We start from the raw sequence: 17,624 nt of genomic DNA, 5'->3' as shown, positions 1-17,624 counted from the left end.
AAATGTCAGCGACCTGCTCAGTGTCGTTTATAAATTCAATGTTTGATGTATGAATTTTAACAAGTGCAGATCACAGCGTACTGGACTGACCAATTCATATTTCTACATCATATGCAATGTCTGCTTTTAAATTTAGTGAATGGGCCTTTAGAGAAATAAGTAGTAGTTAATTTACAATTTACAATGTTTTTTTTATTTTAAGTTAAAGTATATCACTATGTTTTAGAATGAATAGAGCATTCTTATATTTGGAACATTAAGTCATATCTGGCCCACATTTTTAAGAAAGCTGCACTCATCACGCTTGTTATTATCGCTATCAGCGTGTTTTTTTTAATATATAAAAAATGTTTAGCAAAGCAATTAAACACATCTGGCATTAATCGATTTTTAAATCCTCACAAACATGATCTTATAACATCATTATCTCATATAACAATTTAATGATAAGATGTAATTGAATTAGGTGTTGACATTAACAATGTTCTTTGCAAAATAATTTGATAAATTGAAACTAAATTGTTTGACAATATAATGACAGATTTTGAACACTTGGTGGTGCCAGTGTTCCTTTCACAACTTATTTTCGTGCTTTATTTACAAATATCCCAAGTGTTCATTCTTATTTCGTGACTATCAAAGACATCTTTGGTAAAGTGGGATATTTACACATTTTGTTTTTTTAATAATGATCATGGAGATTCAGTAAAATATTCTCAATTCTTCTAGCCTGGTTAGCCAGACCTACATCAAGATGAAAATATATTTTGCGGCCGCTAGGGTGCGTCTAGATTTCTAGGCTACAATTCTTCAGTATTTTCAATTAAATTAATAAAATAAATATGTTAGACGTATAGGTTTTCAGCATTTGCTATATCATAACAAAATATCCAAGGCTTTGCTACAAAACAATACAAACATGGTTTTGCCAATGGTAATCCATAAGCTAAAACTGACACGTTTCAAAACATGGGGGGGTACTATTGTATGAGATGCTATAAGGTGTACCCAAGCTGTAACATGGGTTTCTTATCTATAGACACATGAAATATAAGAGACACGATGCATAATTTTATGAAGGACGAGGGCTCTATAATACTGGCAAGCTAAAAAAACTAGCACACACAATTTCTGGGAATGATAAAATTTTTATTTTAGCTTTCTTCTGAGAACATATACAAAGCTGTCATGTGAAAAAAATCCACATAAAGTTGCTTTCGCTTATACAATACTTGGAGTTGACATAAGTTGAGCATATCCAATTATCAAAGCATCTGTACAGAGGCGAAATCGCTTTCCTTTAGTACATAACCACTAAAATCAACTTTGTAATATTTTTATCATCTCAGATAAAAACTGTCCCCTGAGTTTTCACTTTAGTTGTAATCTTTTTGACCTCCCTGGGTGTAAAAAAAAGCATAAGAAAACAAGGCCACCACAACTTTTGGTCCTTCAAAGTGAGTGTAGCCCAAGCATTCTCATGCAGCGAGGGTTCAGAACGTTCTATGAAAATACCAAAAAAAGAAAAAAGGAACAAGGTCTCAGAACGATCAAGCTCAGCATATATTCAAAATCGTTTTTTTCCCAAGGTGGTTTCCACCAGAACAATGAGGAATTAACTGTATTTGTATTTCCAGAAATTTAAATGACAAACATGCATCCATAAAAAACAACGCATTGATGTCCTGCAGTAATAGTAGGCTGTTTTAGCAAAAATGGGCCTTAGTTTTGCTCCTGTTGCTGAGGTTTACTCAAACATTAAAGAGTTTACAACAAAGAACATTTGTGGAACACCACCTTGAAAAAGTAACAAAAAGCATTTTTGAAGAAACTGAGCATTTGGTTTTGTGCATCCCAACTCTTTGAAGACCCCCCAAAAAAATAAAAAAAATAAAATAACATTCACACCCTATTTTGTACTACAATAACCTAAAACAAACTTAAAAAGGTAGATGAAAATCTCCCTTTGCAACACAAGACAGCAAAAAAAAGAAAAAGAAAAAAGAAGGGGGCTTTGAAAATAATGCAGCAGCATGGCACATTGGTGTCTCTATAGAGGTTGCTCATATATTTATAGATTTCACCTATTGAAGTCATTGACAGAGCACACAAACACAAGTTGCACATGCGTGTTCACAATGACCAGATAAAAAATGTTGAAAAAAATAGTAGAGAAGTTCTCAGAATTTGCTGCAGAATTGACCTTTGTCGGGTCCTCAAAACCCCCAACTTCATGAGGCCAAAAAAAATTAACAAACGGGAAGAAATAAAAAATTGTGCAACCAATTCCGTTTTTCCTGAGAGGCTTTATACTGAAGTTACACAACACTGCTCAGTCTCCCTGATAAAGATTAATCCTTCCGGTGCTGGGACAAAATTGAATGAAACTGAGTATGAAATATTAAGAGCTTTTTTGCACCCTAATCCACCTTTAAAAAAATTAGCTTTGGTTCCCAAATCAGAGACATATACTGAGTTTCTGCTGAAAACAGCACAGATACAGCTGAGATTTCTTTGGGAGAACAAATTACAGTAACACATAAGAGGCTGAGATTGTTAAATGGCAAGTAAATTCAGCATACTCATAACCCCACATGCAATGGCTGCAATTTCTGCTTTGGATTATTTAAGAAATCTCATTCAGTTGCTGCTGCCCCCCATCAACAGCTGTGCCTAAATTATATCATTATCACTTTTGAAGTTACAAGTCAAAGAACAAATGACTTCTGCATAAGTACAAATGATTTTGTTGCTGGGTATCAGTTTTCTAAAGCTTATAATAAATTATTAAAATATAGCTTTAAACAGATGAAAACAGCTCAACATGGAGTCCTTTCTTAAATTTAGTTTGGGAATGTTACATCAGCAGAATCCTGGGATTCTCAGACATGAACAATTACCTATTTGCAGCCACGGCAGCCGTTACCCAAACCAAAACTATGCTCGCAGGGGACCTTTTAGGTTCATGTGCTTTAAGTGCTACAAACATGAGAATTCCTCCCACAAGAGCTTACGATCCACAAAACTGAGTGGGTAGAGGGGTCAGAGGTCAACACGATGCCTAGCTGAAAATTCCAACAGAAGCCTTGAAAGCATATACGAAGTCCAGAGGTCAGGCACAATCGCCCACGATTACAAGAGGGGCAAGGAGCTGGCGGAGATCGGCTGCGCACACCGGCCCTCTGTGCTGGCTCCCTGCAGTTCTCCTGCGGAGGGCCAGCTTGGACCTGGAGGAAGGAGACAGCATCATGGAGCTGCTGGAAAGGAGACAGGGGGAGGAGAGCTTCTTCTCTAGCTGCAGCTGTTCCTCACTTTCTTCCCTCTCAGACAGTTGACGGTTCATGGCAACAGCCTGACCGGCAAAGAACGTCAGGTCTTGAGCACGGCCGCCCCTGGAAAGAGGACATTAAAGGAGTCAAGACGGCACAAATACGTGAAACGGACACAAGCCATAAGTAAGAATTCTTCATGTAAGAATTAGCTGCTAAATGTCTCATGTATATTAAGATAAAGAATTTAAAGGGACCATGCCCACCTCTGATGTAGTATAGATGCAGACACAGTATTGGGTGCACACTAAGGTAAAAGGAATAGAAGAGAAATTAGTCAATACAATTGTTTACACATTTCATCTGTAAAAAAGAGCAGTTTTCAACCACAAAAAATAAAAAGAGAATCTATGGACTTCATCCTGTTTGTTTACACAAAAGCGACGTTTTGGCGTTTCTGAAAACGACAGCGCTATTGTTTCCAATTAAACAACAAATGCGCAAATCTGTAAAATGTGTGACGTTATGTCCATACATATTACATGTTTGAAAACCATAAGGGGGCGTGCACACCAAATCTTTTACACTTGCGGCCATCACATGTTTTCAATTGATTCCAATGGAAACTCCGTTTTTTATTAAATAAGCCAGCAGCTAGCGTTTTTATCCTCAACGCTGACCCCCCAGTCACATTAGCTACAAGAGACAGAGACAGAGCGACAGGCTACCATTCATTTTCAATGGGAGTGGCCGTTTTGCCAGCGACGAGCTCGCCACTGAGCGAGCAAGGCGGGGCCAAAATAGACAAGCAGGCTATTTTATGCAAATACTGAGCGATGCGACAAAGCGACTGCCAATCGGAGTGAAGAAGCAGCGTGACGTAGGTCTGTGGTCGAGTCTGAGAAAATAATTCAAGATGTCGGAAAATGCGTATTTATGTATATATCTGATAAGTTTGGCATTTTCTCATATATTTTGTTACTTTTATCGAGAAATAAATACTTTTAAATCCAAAAACACAATTCTTGTAACTTAACAATACCTCTAATGTGACTTTTGATACAGCTTTTAGAAACTAGCAAAGGAACGCCCATCAAGCGAGTGCGTGTCGCTCATTTTTGTAGCTAATGTGACTGTAGGGTGTGGGTCGATAGTTGAAATAGATTCAACTTTGGGTGAAAAGCTCAGCTCGTCAATGTCAGTTCTCACATGGCCGTCCAATCACAGTGGAGGAGGGGCGGGACAAGTATCACAACAACCAACCGGCTCACAGCTCAAGTATCACAACTACCAAAGCGCTCGGCTGAAGAAAGCTAGCGTTCAGCTGAAAAAGAGGGCTGGCAATCGGTGTCCTCCAGGCGTTTACAGCCGCGTTAAAAAGTTTTGGTGTGCACAACCCCTTACATAAATGGTGGCCTACAGGAGTGTGTTTGTGCTGCTGAAGATACTGAGATTAATAACACTTCTCCAACAAAGTTTTAAAAATGTTGCCGCTTTATAGTCCAGGGTCACTAGTTAGCGAAGACGTGCATTAGAAATAGTCATAGTGCAAACCAATTAACTGTCTGTAACCCGCTAGATAGGGAGGGCAATGGACCTACCCCATTGACCCATGGGTGCTGCAGCACTTGAGCTGCACTGAGGCGGTCTTTGGCGTCCCGCACCAACAGTTTGGAGATGAGGTCTTTGGCTGCAGGTGAGATGCGTGCCCAGTCCTTTTCTGGAAACTCATATTTACCTTCTTGAATACTTTCAAATAGCATACTCTGTGGACATATGTTGATAATTGGAGACTACTTTCATCAAACTTTCCCAGTGAACTACATCCATCATATCTCGCATTTGATGGACTTGTGGTGTGTACCTGACATGCTTGGCAAGGCTCTCCCCAGTCCCAACCGCAGTCTGTGCCACAGTGACCCACAAAGGGCGGGTATCCACTCAGCATGATATAAAGGATGACACCAAGGCTCCACAAGTCACATCGCTTGTCGTAGATACTAGCTTCTTCATTGAAGGCCTCTACCACCTCAGGAGCCATATATTCAGCTGAACCACACTGTGGAAACAAAATACAACCACTATAGTCATTATCTTAGGATATCTACCCCATTATTCAACTATATCCTCACAGACATGCAAAGTAAGGTACAATTTAGCATCAAGTTCTGGTTTCAACTCGTGTATCAAAGGCAATTCAATCTCAAAGATAAGGATGGTGCAGACAACATCAAGTTGCGGCACACCCGACCTCCACTCCCTCTGCCTGGCCTCTCATTTGTTTTCATCTGCTGCATTATCAAGTTCATTGTTCTCCGTTAAGCTGGGATGGACTGATCCGATTCAGACTTGAACGCATCAGCGGACAAATGTTCCAGCAGGGCCTACGGTCTGTACTGCGTCACATGGAAACTGGGCCAAAAGGTTGCTGCTCAGAAAAAAGGATTTAAGCCGCTCTAAACCGGTTGGTGATAAACAAGCACCATCCCTGCCTGACTGTGTTACATAACACATGCATGCAAACCTCCACATTGAACAATGCATTATTAAACTGCAGAAAAAAAACGTACCATGGGAGGAAACTGGAGGCTAGCAGTGTAGCAGGCCAGTGGCTGCGGGCAGACAAGTTTATGTTTAATGGTCGTGCAACCATGAAGCAGTCGGGTAAACGAGTCGCTAATGGATTATTAAAGATGGGAGTATCTAAAGGCACTGCACAATGTTTTTTCTGTGGAAGTGTGTGAGTCCTTGAATGATCAAAAATTACAGAAATCAGTGTGCAATGCAGTTCATCCATCCCTGACATGTCTATGGCCTAGACGTTAACCTTGCAAACAAGCTCAGTGTTCCTGAGAACAACCTGAGTTCTGTAAACAAGTCAGGGGTGTAAATTTCAAAGAAATGCGATATCTGGCAAAAATGGAGTGCCGTGGTGAAATACAGCAAGGACGTTGTTCACCAACACGTAGAGACAGCAAAGTTACTGACGTAATACCGTTGTAATTGGGTAAAGTGCATGAGAACTATTCAAAGCTTATAAAAGATACCTGGTTGTGGAAGGACACTTCCCCATTCAGCTCTGTATGCAGACTGATGCAACCATCTGTCACATGCCAGTATGATACAGGAACATAGCACTCAGTAATTCAATAAACACAGAGGCAGTCAAATGACAAATGGGGAGGACTGGGCACTCTTTTCAGCATGGCCTGGCTCTTACGTAACACTCCTCTCTGTGTGGGCGAAAACTGAGGAGTTACACAAAAAGTCTCATGTGCTAGTCATGATCAGCCTCAAACCAACATCCGGTTCTTCAAGTTTAGACGTGTAACTGGGTTAGTCTTTGCAAATTATTTGCTTGGCACAAGAGCGTAACAAAGCAGAAACCAAGTAGGAATGTTTTAATGTCCACCACATTAAACAGGTCTTCTCTTAAGAGTAATGGAAAACTTTAGTGTTTTTTCAGTGACCTCAGCCACTGCAAGTGGACACTGAGATTACATTTACAAACCATCTGGACCACAATGTTATCATAGCAAGAGAGGACTATGGCAAACCAGGGAATTTCCTTGTTCACAGTTCCTGTTAGTAAAACCATAGTTGTGGGGAAATATACAAGATACTGTAAAAGTGTTAAGGGGAAATCTATCGCAGGGGATTTAACTTGTGATATGAAAAGGTAAAATTATGTGCAGAAAATTCCATGCATCAAAAGGCGTGCTGCAGATCTTTACTAAAATGTTGGACTCATATGCTGAATTCACACCAACCGCAAATAGAGCGCCACATTCACGTCTAGTTTGCAGCTTGAACATTTTTCATGCATTTGCACATTTAGAGCAAAATAAACGCACATAAAAAGCAAGCGTTTGAAGCTAAATTGACACTCGTCTGAGGCAAAATCCGCTTCTTGTGGGAGGGGCAAGTGCTAGGCGTCTGTTTGCAAGATGGCTGATGTTGTTCGAGCATTCATCAAAAGAGTTACCGCTTTGTATTTGATCTGGAGAGCAGAACAGCAGTGTAGGGGTCAGAGTCTCCATACTTGGGTCCACCAGACCCTCCGGAGGTGTTCCCAGTTTGGCGAGTTATATAATTTGCTCCAGGAGCTGCGCCTGGATGATGAATTTCGCATAACACACATATTACGCCGGACGCTCAGTTTGCGTGTCTAGGCGGATTTGCGTCTGCCACGCCAAACGTCTTATGCTACGTACACTAGGGGTGGAACGGTACACAGAAGTCCCGGTTCGGTTCGTACCTCGGTTCAGGGGCCACTGTTCGATTCATTTTTCGGTACAATGGAGGGAAAAGCAAAACAAAAATGAAGGCGGCATTTTTTTTAGTACTTACTGATAAGGACACCTATGTTTTTAAGATTATCTTGTTATTTTGAGATGTCATGAATATGAACTGAAATGCATTTAACATACTATCTCGTATTTCAAAAATGTATACCACTTTAAGTAATCTTGTACTCATCTTTCATACAAATATGGGTTCAAATTAGGGCTGCACGATAAATCGCATGCGATACCACGCGCATCACGTCAGTAATGCCGGTTCCTTGATTAGTAGTAAATCGCTATCAGCTGTTTTTAGATGGAGCAGCTTTAACTACACAGAGCCATAGTTCACTGACAAGCTGGGCCATATCGCATACATATCGCAGGCGATACGTCCGCGATAATGCGAAATTGCCCTGATTGTCAGTGAACTACGGCTCTGTGTAGTTAAAGCTGCTCCATCTGAAAACAGCTGATGGCGATTTAATACTAATCAAGGAACCGGCATTACTGAGGAGATGCGCCTGACAAACACATGCGATTTATCGTGCAGCCCTAGTTCAAATGTATTACAAGTGTTACCTAAATACATTTTAAAATTACATTTTGGCCTTATTTCATATTAATGTACTAAGGAACAAAAAATAGGCTTGTAGGATGAATTAATGTGTGTGTACGACTTCACGAGGCGCTGCAAGAAACGACAAGTGGATGACGTCAGAGTAACGCGAGAGCGATTTGAAATCAGCCTCCTCCGCAAGATTTCTCGCGGTACTCTGACGCTGATGGCGCTGCGTAAAGTTGGGCACACTTTAAAAAAGCAGCTGAACTCGACAGAACTGCGCCTCGTCCATTAATTGTATATTAGCAGGACAATTTATCTCCTACTTCTCAGCATGAGAAATACAAAGTGTGAGCCTGTGAACTGACTGAAATGCGTTTGTGTCAAGGTGAATGCGTGAGACTTGAGAGCCCTGATTAGATGTATTTCCACTCACATACCCAACAACTGCTGAATAACGCCGACGCACAGTCCTTGTCTTTTCCACCACTCTCTCGCCTGTACTACTGTAACTGACTGGAAAACTGAAGTTTTGCCAAACTTACGATCTTAAAGAGGCTGGCGAAGCGTCTAACTTGTGGAACACCACTTGCCATCCTCGCTATCGCTGCTCACTAACTGACTGGACCGGCGTCGACCTGACAAAAAAACTGTAGAGTGCCAGAATGTAGACGGGCTCTGATAGAGCGCATACATAGCCGGAGCTCAGCTGCATCGGCTCCAATCAGAGCTTCAGAGCTAAAGTGGGGCAACAGATTAGCTGTCCATAAAGAACCCGCGGATCTAACAGTAGTTCCGCATTACATTAATTATTTTGCACGCAAGTTTTTTTTATATTCATACCGTGTATTCTCAGTTTAAATTAATGCTACGAACCGTGACCCCCGTACCGATTCGGTTCGAAACGAATACATGTACCGTTCCACCCTTAACGTACACACCAAACGCGGGGCATCACGTTACTCGCTCTAGATTACTTGTGGGATTTAACTTTGTGTCATGCGAATATTTTTAACTTGGGCGAAGGTACGTTTGAGTCAAATAGCGCGTGTTTTCCGCCAATTTCGCGTCACTCGAATCACCCCACGTGAGGACGCGTCTGATCGCATCTTTGCACTGACTTTGTATGTAATCTACTCACACAAATCGTTGAACTCGCGTCTGGTGTGAACCCACAGTCATTCGCGCCGCGACACCTCCAGACGCGCGTTTTACATTGACTTAACATTGAAATCATACGCGCCAGACGTTCTATTCGCGGTTGGTGTGAACACAGCATTAGTGCACAGCTGTGTGTGCATCAAAACCTTTTGTTTATTTTCCTATATTGTGCTTGTATATATGTGTGTGTCTTACACATTATACATTTAAGTTGACCTACTGGATTACTTTTCAGATTAAATTGTTTTTGACTATGATTCAAGTGCAAGGAAATGTCAAAGCCTCTTGTATTACAAGCTCAGGTGCGAAAAGGAGGCTGTGCTGCATGCATGCTGTCTTGCGCAACGTGAAGCCCTCATGCAAGGAAAAGTACGCAATTGGCACATTTATGTGAAACTATGATGATAATAATAGTATTTAAAACCAAGCATGCAAACTATCGCCACAAGGCCCGCTATCAGCCATATGTCTGACTATAATCGATAGAATCATCCCAGACAGGGTTTCGATTAATCCAGAACAAGGCCTTGCTTGTTTTAAAACAGTCAAGTAGTTTTTACAAACAAACCTTACAAAAAACATTGGCACTGATATAAGTTAAGATGTGTCAGTGCAAGGTGTTTTTAAAATAAGGCAACCCAAACATGCATTTTAGTCTGGGACCAGGATAAGCCCTGTCTGGGAAAATGGCCCCATAAGATCAATCCGTGTACAGTTTCTTAGACACAACTACAGTTTTCACATAAACATTTTATTATTGGTTTTTCTCGCACCTCGCTTGTGAGACGCACAGATCTAGTAACTAAAACTGGATCTAAAATGCCACTTACAGCTGCTATAGGAGAAACTATTTACTCTATAGTAGAAACATCGTTAGGGAAAAAATAAATGTGTACAAAACCACAAGCATCTTGTAATCATGTCTGAGTGTTTCAACAGCATCTGAAAACTCCAGGGTGTGGTGAGGGAAGCAAGGGTAAAAAAAGACCTCAGTGAGGAATCTTGTTCATGTTCTTGATGTTGAAGGAATTCACAATAAAAGGCCTTTGCATGTTCCTAACTGATAAACTGTGTATCTCTACACCAAACCGTACACTGTGTGCTTTTATCATGACACAATTCTACCACCTATAATAAACTGCATCAAAACAGATCTCGAATCCCTCACTAATCTCAGTTAGGCGACATTTATTAACCATGACTCTGTAACTCTTAATAACCTTTATCACTACTGTTCTTGTTTTGCTTCAGATTTCAGGACAACAGTGTAGATAAACACTGGCCACTCCTAGCTACTCTATGCAAGACCACATCCACCACAAATTTCCCTTGGAATACATTTAGGTCTATTTGGATTATCTTTGCACCTCCTGGAAATAAAAAGTTGAATCTAAAAGTGTTCAAAAAGCATCAAAAGGCATACAATACAATCCACGTTGAACTTACAGGAGTCAAGAGCTCCGGGGTGGAGATGGGTGAACTGTCGCTGTTCAATTTGATCCCACTACCCAAGTCGAAATCACAAATCTTCACTGGTGAAATCTATAGAAAGGTAAAGAGTCATTTAGAAGTGCCACTGAAAGGATGGATGTTCAGTAATCCTACACAGATGACTGGGCCAACTTTTTAACACAACAAAAAAAAAACACCAAATAAATGTTACTGTACCCAACCTCTGAAAAATTTGGTCAGAAATGCAGTGCATGTGTATTCTTCACAGTTGTCTCATGTCTCCTCGTGTAGAGAGAGAGAGAGACTCACCCTGTCACTGTGTTCACAGAGGATGTTCTCTGGCTTAAGGTCTCGATGTGCCATCCCTATAACAAAAACATAATAGAAAAATACACATCACCTATATTTGCAATATACACCTCACCTAAAGGATTAATAGGAACACCATACTAATACTGTGTTTGACCCCCTTTTGCCTTCAGAACTGCCTTAATTCCACGTGGCATTGATTCAACAAGGTGCTGAAAGCATTCTTTAGAAATGTAGGCCAATATCGATAGGATAGCATCTTGCAGTTGATGGAGATTTGTGGGATGCACATCAAGGGAACGAAGCTCCTGTTCCATCACATCCCACAGATGCTCTATTGGGTTGATATCTGGTGACTGTGGGGGCCATTTTAGTACAGTGAACACATTGTAATGTTCAAGAAACCAATTTGAAATGATTCGAGCTTTGTGACATGGTGCATTATCCTGCTGGAAGTAGCCATCAGAGGATGGGTGCATGGTGGTCATAAAAGGATGGACATGGTCAGAAACAATGCTCAGGTGGGCAGTGGCATTTAAACGATGCCCAATTGGCACTAAGGGGCCTAAACTGTGCCAAGAAAACATCTCGCACACCATTACACCACCACCAGCAGCCTGCACTGTGATAAGGCATGAGGGATCCATGTTCTCATTCTGTTTACGCCAAATTCTGACTCTACCATCTGAATGTCTCAACAGAAATCGAGACTCATCAGACCAGGCAACATTTTTCCAGTCTTCAAATGTCCAATTTTGGTGAGCTTGTGCAAATTGTAGCCTCTTTTTCTTATTTGTAGTGGAGATGAGTGGTACTCGGTGGGGTACCTCAAGGTTGTGCATGTTGTGGCTTCACAAATGCTTTGCTGCATACCTCGGTTGTAACTAGTGGTTATTTCAGTCAAAGTTGCTCTTCTATCAGCTTGAATCAGTCGGCTCGTTCTCCTCTCACCTCTAGCATCAACAAGACATTTTCGCTTACAGGACTGCCGCATACTGGATGTTTTTCCCTTTTCACACCATTCTTTGTAAACCCTAGAAATGATTGTGCTTGAAAATCCCAGTAACTGAGCAGATTGTGAAATATTCAGACCGGCCCCTCTGGCACCAACAACCATGCCACGCTCAAAATTGCTTAAATCACCTTTCTTTCTCATTCTGACATTCAGTTTGGAGTTCAGGAGATTGTCTTGACCAGGACCACACCCCTAAATGCATTGAAGCAACAGCCATGTGATTGGTTGATTAGATAATTGCATTAATGAGAAATTGAACAGGTGTTCCTAATAATCCTTTAGGTGAGTGTAAAGAGTGCTTGGCAATCGACACACAAGGTCCCAACCTTTGTTGTGCAGGAAGTCTAGGGCACTGGCGATGTCCTGCACCACTATGCTAGCTTCTTGTTCATTAAAGTGTTGTCTTCTGTGTATGTGCGTCAAGATAGAACCTAAGCAAAAGAGAAATGGATGCATAAAGATGACCCTTAAACATTTTTAGCACACATTTATACCAAACTTTTGTAAACGTACCGCCTCTCAGTTTCTCAAAGACTAAGTAAAATTTGTCTTCTTCTTCAAAGTATTCCACCAGTTCCAAAATATTTCTGTGAAAAGACAAAGTTTTAATATTACACATCCTAACAAAGTATTTTAAGATTAAAGGCGGAGTGCACAATGTTTGAAAAACGCTTTGGAAAAGGAGACGGGCCGACTACCAAAACACACTTATAGCCAGTCAGCAGTAAGGAGCGTGTCTACTAACCGACATCCTTGCCGGGTTGTGTATGTGTGGGGCGGGTCTTTTAAAAGAAGGTCCAGATTCTATTGGGGTAGGGGCGTGTTTGTTTAGGTGATTTATCAAATATCAACATTGGCTTTCAAACATTGTGCACTCCGCCTTTAAGATATAGGCTATGTTCCAAAGCTCAGTGAACTACCTTATGTTGTTATTGCCAATATAACCTTATAGAACCTCATAAGTCACCAACTTTGAATTCTCTATGTATGCATACATAGAAATATGCATTTAATAAATAGCACATCTCTTGAAGTGCACATGGAAAAGCCACCTTGGGCTTATTTTTATTAAGGTTATTGCAGTGCATTCTTCCCAAAAGACACAAGATGCTGCCTTAAAACCAAAGCAGGTTATTTTAGGAGGCAACATAATAAATGTGACTCTGGACCACAAAACTTGCCATAAGTCGTGCAGGTATATTTGTAGAAAAAGCAAGAAATAAATTGCATGGGTCAAAATTATAGATTTCATGCCAAAAATCCTTATATAATATGTAAAGAACATGTTCCATGAAGATAAATTTCCTACTGTATATATTAAGTGGATGCAGCAAAATCATGATTGGCCAGAAACTCACCTACAAACTTCTCTTTGCTACCAGTTCCCTAGGGGATTTTCATTTCAGTTTTTGGTATGTAAAAGCTTTCAAATTTCCCTCATTTAGTCAACAACATCATTACCGCGTTAACAGTAAAGAGAAAAAAACTGACCCATGTGTTTCTGTGGTCCAGGATCACAAATGTGTTGTAAAAGTTGGGGAAGTTAATGTCACAAGTGTGCTTAACATGCTATAAATTGACACTTCTGGTGGCAGCTTATTAGGTAAACCATAGTTTCCATTGGACTTGCCTGTGGCCTTGGCACTGATAGAGCATTTCTACCTCCCTGAAGACACGGCTGCGACTGTGCCCCGGCCTCTTCTCAATTATCTGTACAGAAGTGAAACATCACAATGAAAATCCAAGGAAGGACAAAGAGGTTCAAGGCAATTCAAGGTCAGAACACAAAGAATCAGTTTTGCTTCCTGGTGACACTCCTGTAAGTACACATTTGGTTTTTAAGGGATGAGTGGCAAAACTCTTAGTAATGTCTTGCAGTATTCAGCTTGATCCAACACACAATGCATGTGGAAGATCAGTACACAGAAGACATGCCACTGCTTGCTCACCAAAGAACATTTTAGACCACGTGACCATCAGGCTTTACTTTTATATCCAAGTGAAAAAACGTGAGTGTACGCTTTCCCATCTGTTGGTCAAACAGATACAATAAGAGACCATACCGCTTCTTCACAGATTAGATGTCCTGCACCAAAATGTCAACAATTGAAAAGAGAAAGTTTCACTGTGCTCATTTATACTTCACAACAGCGGCAGGATAGAAGCTGGAGAGCATAGGGTATTGTTCCAGAGAGAGGTACACATGTAATAGCTCATAAAAATGCAGCACAAACAAGGTCAGTGACCAATGTTTCTTTTTTTCTAGAGCTGAAACATTCATACCGAGCCATCTGTCACAGCACAAACCCTATCCTTATGTTATGTAATGAACAACAAAGCCAAGATTAAGTTTGCTTGTTTCCATTGTAAACAAACAGATCTTATTGTGTTCTTTAAGCATACATTTTTTTCTTCTCTTCTCTTTTTAACGCCATGTCAGCTTCTTTGGCTATGTTCATGGTGAGAAACGGATGTAGTTATATAGAATAAAACTAAAAACAAATGTTTGGGGTTTATTTAAAAAGTCTAAAAACTAAGACTACATTTGGATTGGCTTGGTGAAAGATGTTTCCAAGCATACATCTTTTAAGACAGCACTAGGCTAGGTGTACAGCTTGTTTTGTAATGGGAGTTTAAAGGTGTAGTGTCTGACTTCTGTGCATCATCATCATCATCAAATAGAACCAAAAAATGAATGATCGTTACAATCAATCAATCAAGTTCAACAATGACTGCTTTCTCCCATATCATCCAAAAAAAAAACCACACACGTAGCCCAAAACTCCTACCATCACTTGACTCCATGAACCACAGAACCATGCACACTGTTAACAGTTTAAGGGAATATCAGCCTACGTATGCCTTATAGTGTAGTTGTCTCCAAATAAACATGCACAAATTTACACAAACATCACCTTTAAATGCACACAGGTCAACATTGAGATTATTAGGGGCTGGACACACCAAAACTTTTAAACGCGGCTGAAAACGCTTTGAGGACGCCGAATGCCAGCTGTTTTTCAGCTGAGTTCCAGCTTTCTTCAGCTGAGCACTTTGGTAGCTGTGATACTTCAGCTGCGAGCCGGTTGGTTGCTGTGGTAATGTCCCACCCCTCCTCCACTGTGATTGGTCGGCCGTGTGAGAACTGACATTGACGAGCCGAGCTTTTCTCCCAAAGTTGAATCTCTTTCAACTCTCGACGCTCAGCGCCGAGCGCGGAAAAAACGCAGAGCGCTGGAAAAAAAACGCTAGCTGCTGGCTTATTTGAAAAACGCAGAGCTTCCATTGGAAACAATTGAAAACATGCGCCGGCCGCGGGCGTAAAAGCGTTGGTGTGCACGCCCCCTTAATCATGTAGTCTGTGCTGGTTGTACAGCTGATACTTGCCTTAACTGCATATTCTTTATTGGTAATCAGATTTACGCAGGACTGTACGACAGCATAAGCCCCTTCCCCAAGAACCTCATTTTGCAATTTGTAAACATCTGTAAGATAAAAGGGAAAAAAATCAGATATTAAGTGTCAATTCAAGTGTAAGGAGTCTAGGACAGTGGTTTCCAAACTTTTTCAGTGTGCGGCCCCTCTTGTGTACGCTGCATTCCTTCGCGGCCCCCCAAAGAAAATTTGTGACAAAAAAACTGTTCTAAAACTCAACATTTTAATAAAAAATAAGAAAAACATTAAATTATACAAAAAAAGTAGTGCTTTTGGTTAGTAGCCTTATTTTTTTAGGTTTAATTACACAGAATTCATGACAAATTAATGTATTTCATAAAATGTCATAAAACTGGGGCCCCCCTGGCACCATCTCGCGGCCCCCAGTTTGAAAACCACTGGTCTAGGAAATCAACTGAATGGAGCTTGCCTTCAAAACGTCCAGAAAAACTGTCCGTGGCTCTGCACCTTTTCTTCTTCTTGTTTCTCTTCTTAGCATCCGGGATGTCGATTGGCTGGCTGGATTGCACGTCTTCCAAAAACATAAGGGGTGGGAAGAGATTCACTGAACATTTTTTTTTAAATGCTCAACATAAACAAACTGTGCCAAATCAATCAATCACTCTAATCTGCTATGAACTTTGCCTAGGAACAAGAGATAAGTGATATCCTCATCAAAATAACTTAAGCCACGCCTATGGAAACCTTTGAGTTTGATGATAACAGAAAAGAAATGTGTCAAACCTGGTCTTGGTGGGCAGTCAAACTTTAAGGATGAGTCAAGATGGGATTCTGATTCTGTAAATTCATGAGTCATGAAAGGGTTTCGACCCTGTGTAAGGGAAAAGGAAGACTGGTGTCACAAATTATACTACACATTTTCATTTATACAGGTCACAACATTTTGCAGATGCTTTTATCCAAAGTAACTTCATTTTATCATCACTATGTTATAACACAATGATCTACCAAATAGGCTACAGGAAATGGTCAATCAGGATAACGGGTTGCTAAATTTAGCAAAAGCTCCTTCCTTATTTGTTACCGACCTTAAAAGAGCAGTGGAATCCTTTGATCTCAGTGATCTTGTTTTGCACCATGTTTTAAAATGATCAGATACTGACGTGCAGCTCGAGTCGATCCAGTTACTGATTACCTCAAGGTGGTCGTGCAAGAGAAAACTCCTGCATACACAGACAGAGCATCAGTATGGTCTGGACTATTTATTTCTTTAAAAAACAAAAATCTCAATCATTCTCATTCACAGGCTTTTTTATATTTTAAGAGCTTCGACATTTCTAAAGACATAGACATCTAATTAACTAGCAAAACACCTTTGTGTATCTCAGTTTTAGTTTACAAGCTTTCTGCGCTGCATGTTACGTTATCTGTCGTCAAGTTGCACGAAGTTGGTTTGGTCAGAAAAGTTCACGGTTTTGTTGGATAACATATAAAGAAAAGGGCTTAATTCTTACCCCGTACTAACCGTGAGGCGCCAGCGTTTACGCCGTTGCTCCAACTCACCGTCAAAAAAGTTGCAACAAACGTTTGTCAATTGTAGATTAATTTAGCAGCGCACAACAAATATATAACTTCTTATACATCGCTCCGCCCACTAAGTACTGCACCACCAATCAAAATCGTTGCTTTGAACGAAGAATTAGAGACTATTGGATATTTTAATTACATGGGCGGGGAATGAAGATAACGTCATCTATTGAGAACAAAGCAGGACGGGCGGTACAGCCCCATCTTCTGGACAGTGAACAGATTGATGTGTTTGACATAAATTACTCTTCTGTGATATCAAATATAATTTGACAGTGAAAATAAAATGAAATGTTACATAAAAAATATGTCGTTGAGTCTAACACTGATTTATAATTATAAGTTTAGTGTTTTGTGATAAACCTTGTGAGATACTTTATGAGAGAGTCCATAGCAACCTCCCCCCCACAGCCCACACACAATTTTTTTTGTTTTTTCTGTCGAAAAAGATACTTTGACGGGTAATGAACCAATTTTCTCCATCAGCTATTTAAATGTAGCATAAATTATGTTATGCTATTCATGAACCCATTTAAATCGAAGGATACCCAGCCCAAATAAAAAAGCTATTTTCATTAATCGCCGCGAGT

The 17,624-nt window shown here is 40.4% G+C and overlaps 1 protein-coding gene across 2 annotated transcripts; it reads right to left on the bottom strand.

Annotated features, from left to right (window-relative positions):
- Positions 1-1,128: 1,128 nt before the first annotated feature.
- mknk2a (MAPK interacting serine/threonine kinase 2a) lies at positions 1,129-17,125 on the bottom strand. Of its 2 annotated transcripts, none has more exons than XM_055202372.2 (14): positions 16,973-17,125; positions 16,536-16,670; positions 16,231-16,318; positions 15,917-16,018; positions 15,439-15,536; positions 13,682-13,761; positions 12,565-12,638; positions 12,378-12,482; positions 11,037-11,092; positions 10,722-10,817; positions 5,134-5,328; positions 4,871-5,035; positions 3,536-3,576; positions 1,129-3,392 (listed from the first exon to the last, which is right to left on the bottom strand). In XM_055202372.2, the coding sequence occupies exons 2-14, from the start codon at positions 16,584-16,586 to the stop codon at positions 3,113-3,115; spliced, it is 1,431 nt and encodes a 476-aa protein (XP_055058347.1). In that variant the 5' UTR covers positions 16,587-16,670; positions 16,973-17,125; the 3' UTR covers positions 1,129-3,112. The 2 variants fall into 2 exon arrangements, with proteins under 2 accessions (XP_055058347.1, XP_055058346.1); XM_055202371.2 differs by having other exon boundaries at positions 16,962-17,116.
- Positions 17,126-17,624: the final 499 nt, after the last annotated feature.

This window comes from Misgurnus anguillicaudatus, chromosome 2, assembly GCF_027580225.2.
Source record: "Misgurnus anguillicaudatus chromosome 2, ASM2758022v2, whole genome shotgun sequence".
NCBI lineage: Eukaryota > Metazoa > Chordata > Actinopteri > Cypriniformes > Cobitidae > Misgurnus > Misgurnus anguillicaudatus.
Note: the sequence above shows the minus strand (reverse complement) of the source record. Positions and strands in the feature narration are given on the sequence as shown.

What these genes read in the sequence shown, in the direction of transcription:
- mknk2a (XM_055202372.2), bottom strand. Translation starts at nt 16,586, where the DNA reads ATGGTGCAAAACAAGATCACTGAGATCAAAGGATTCCACTGCTCTTTT. An exon ending in TTTTTCTGGACGTTTTGAAG is followed by an intron (nt 15,537 to 15,916) that starts GCAAGCTCCATT and finishes TTTATCTTACAG; the next exon opens with ATGTTTACAAATTGCAAAAT. An exon ending in CTTTGAGAAACTGAGAGGCG is followed by an intron (nt 12,483 to 12,564) that starts GTACGTTTACAA and finishes TCTTTTGCTTAG; the next exon opens with GTTCTATCTTGACGCACATA.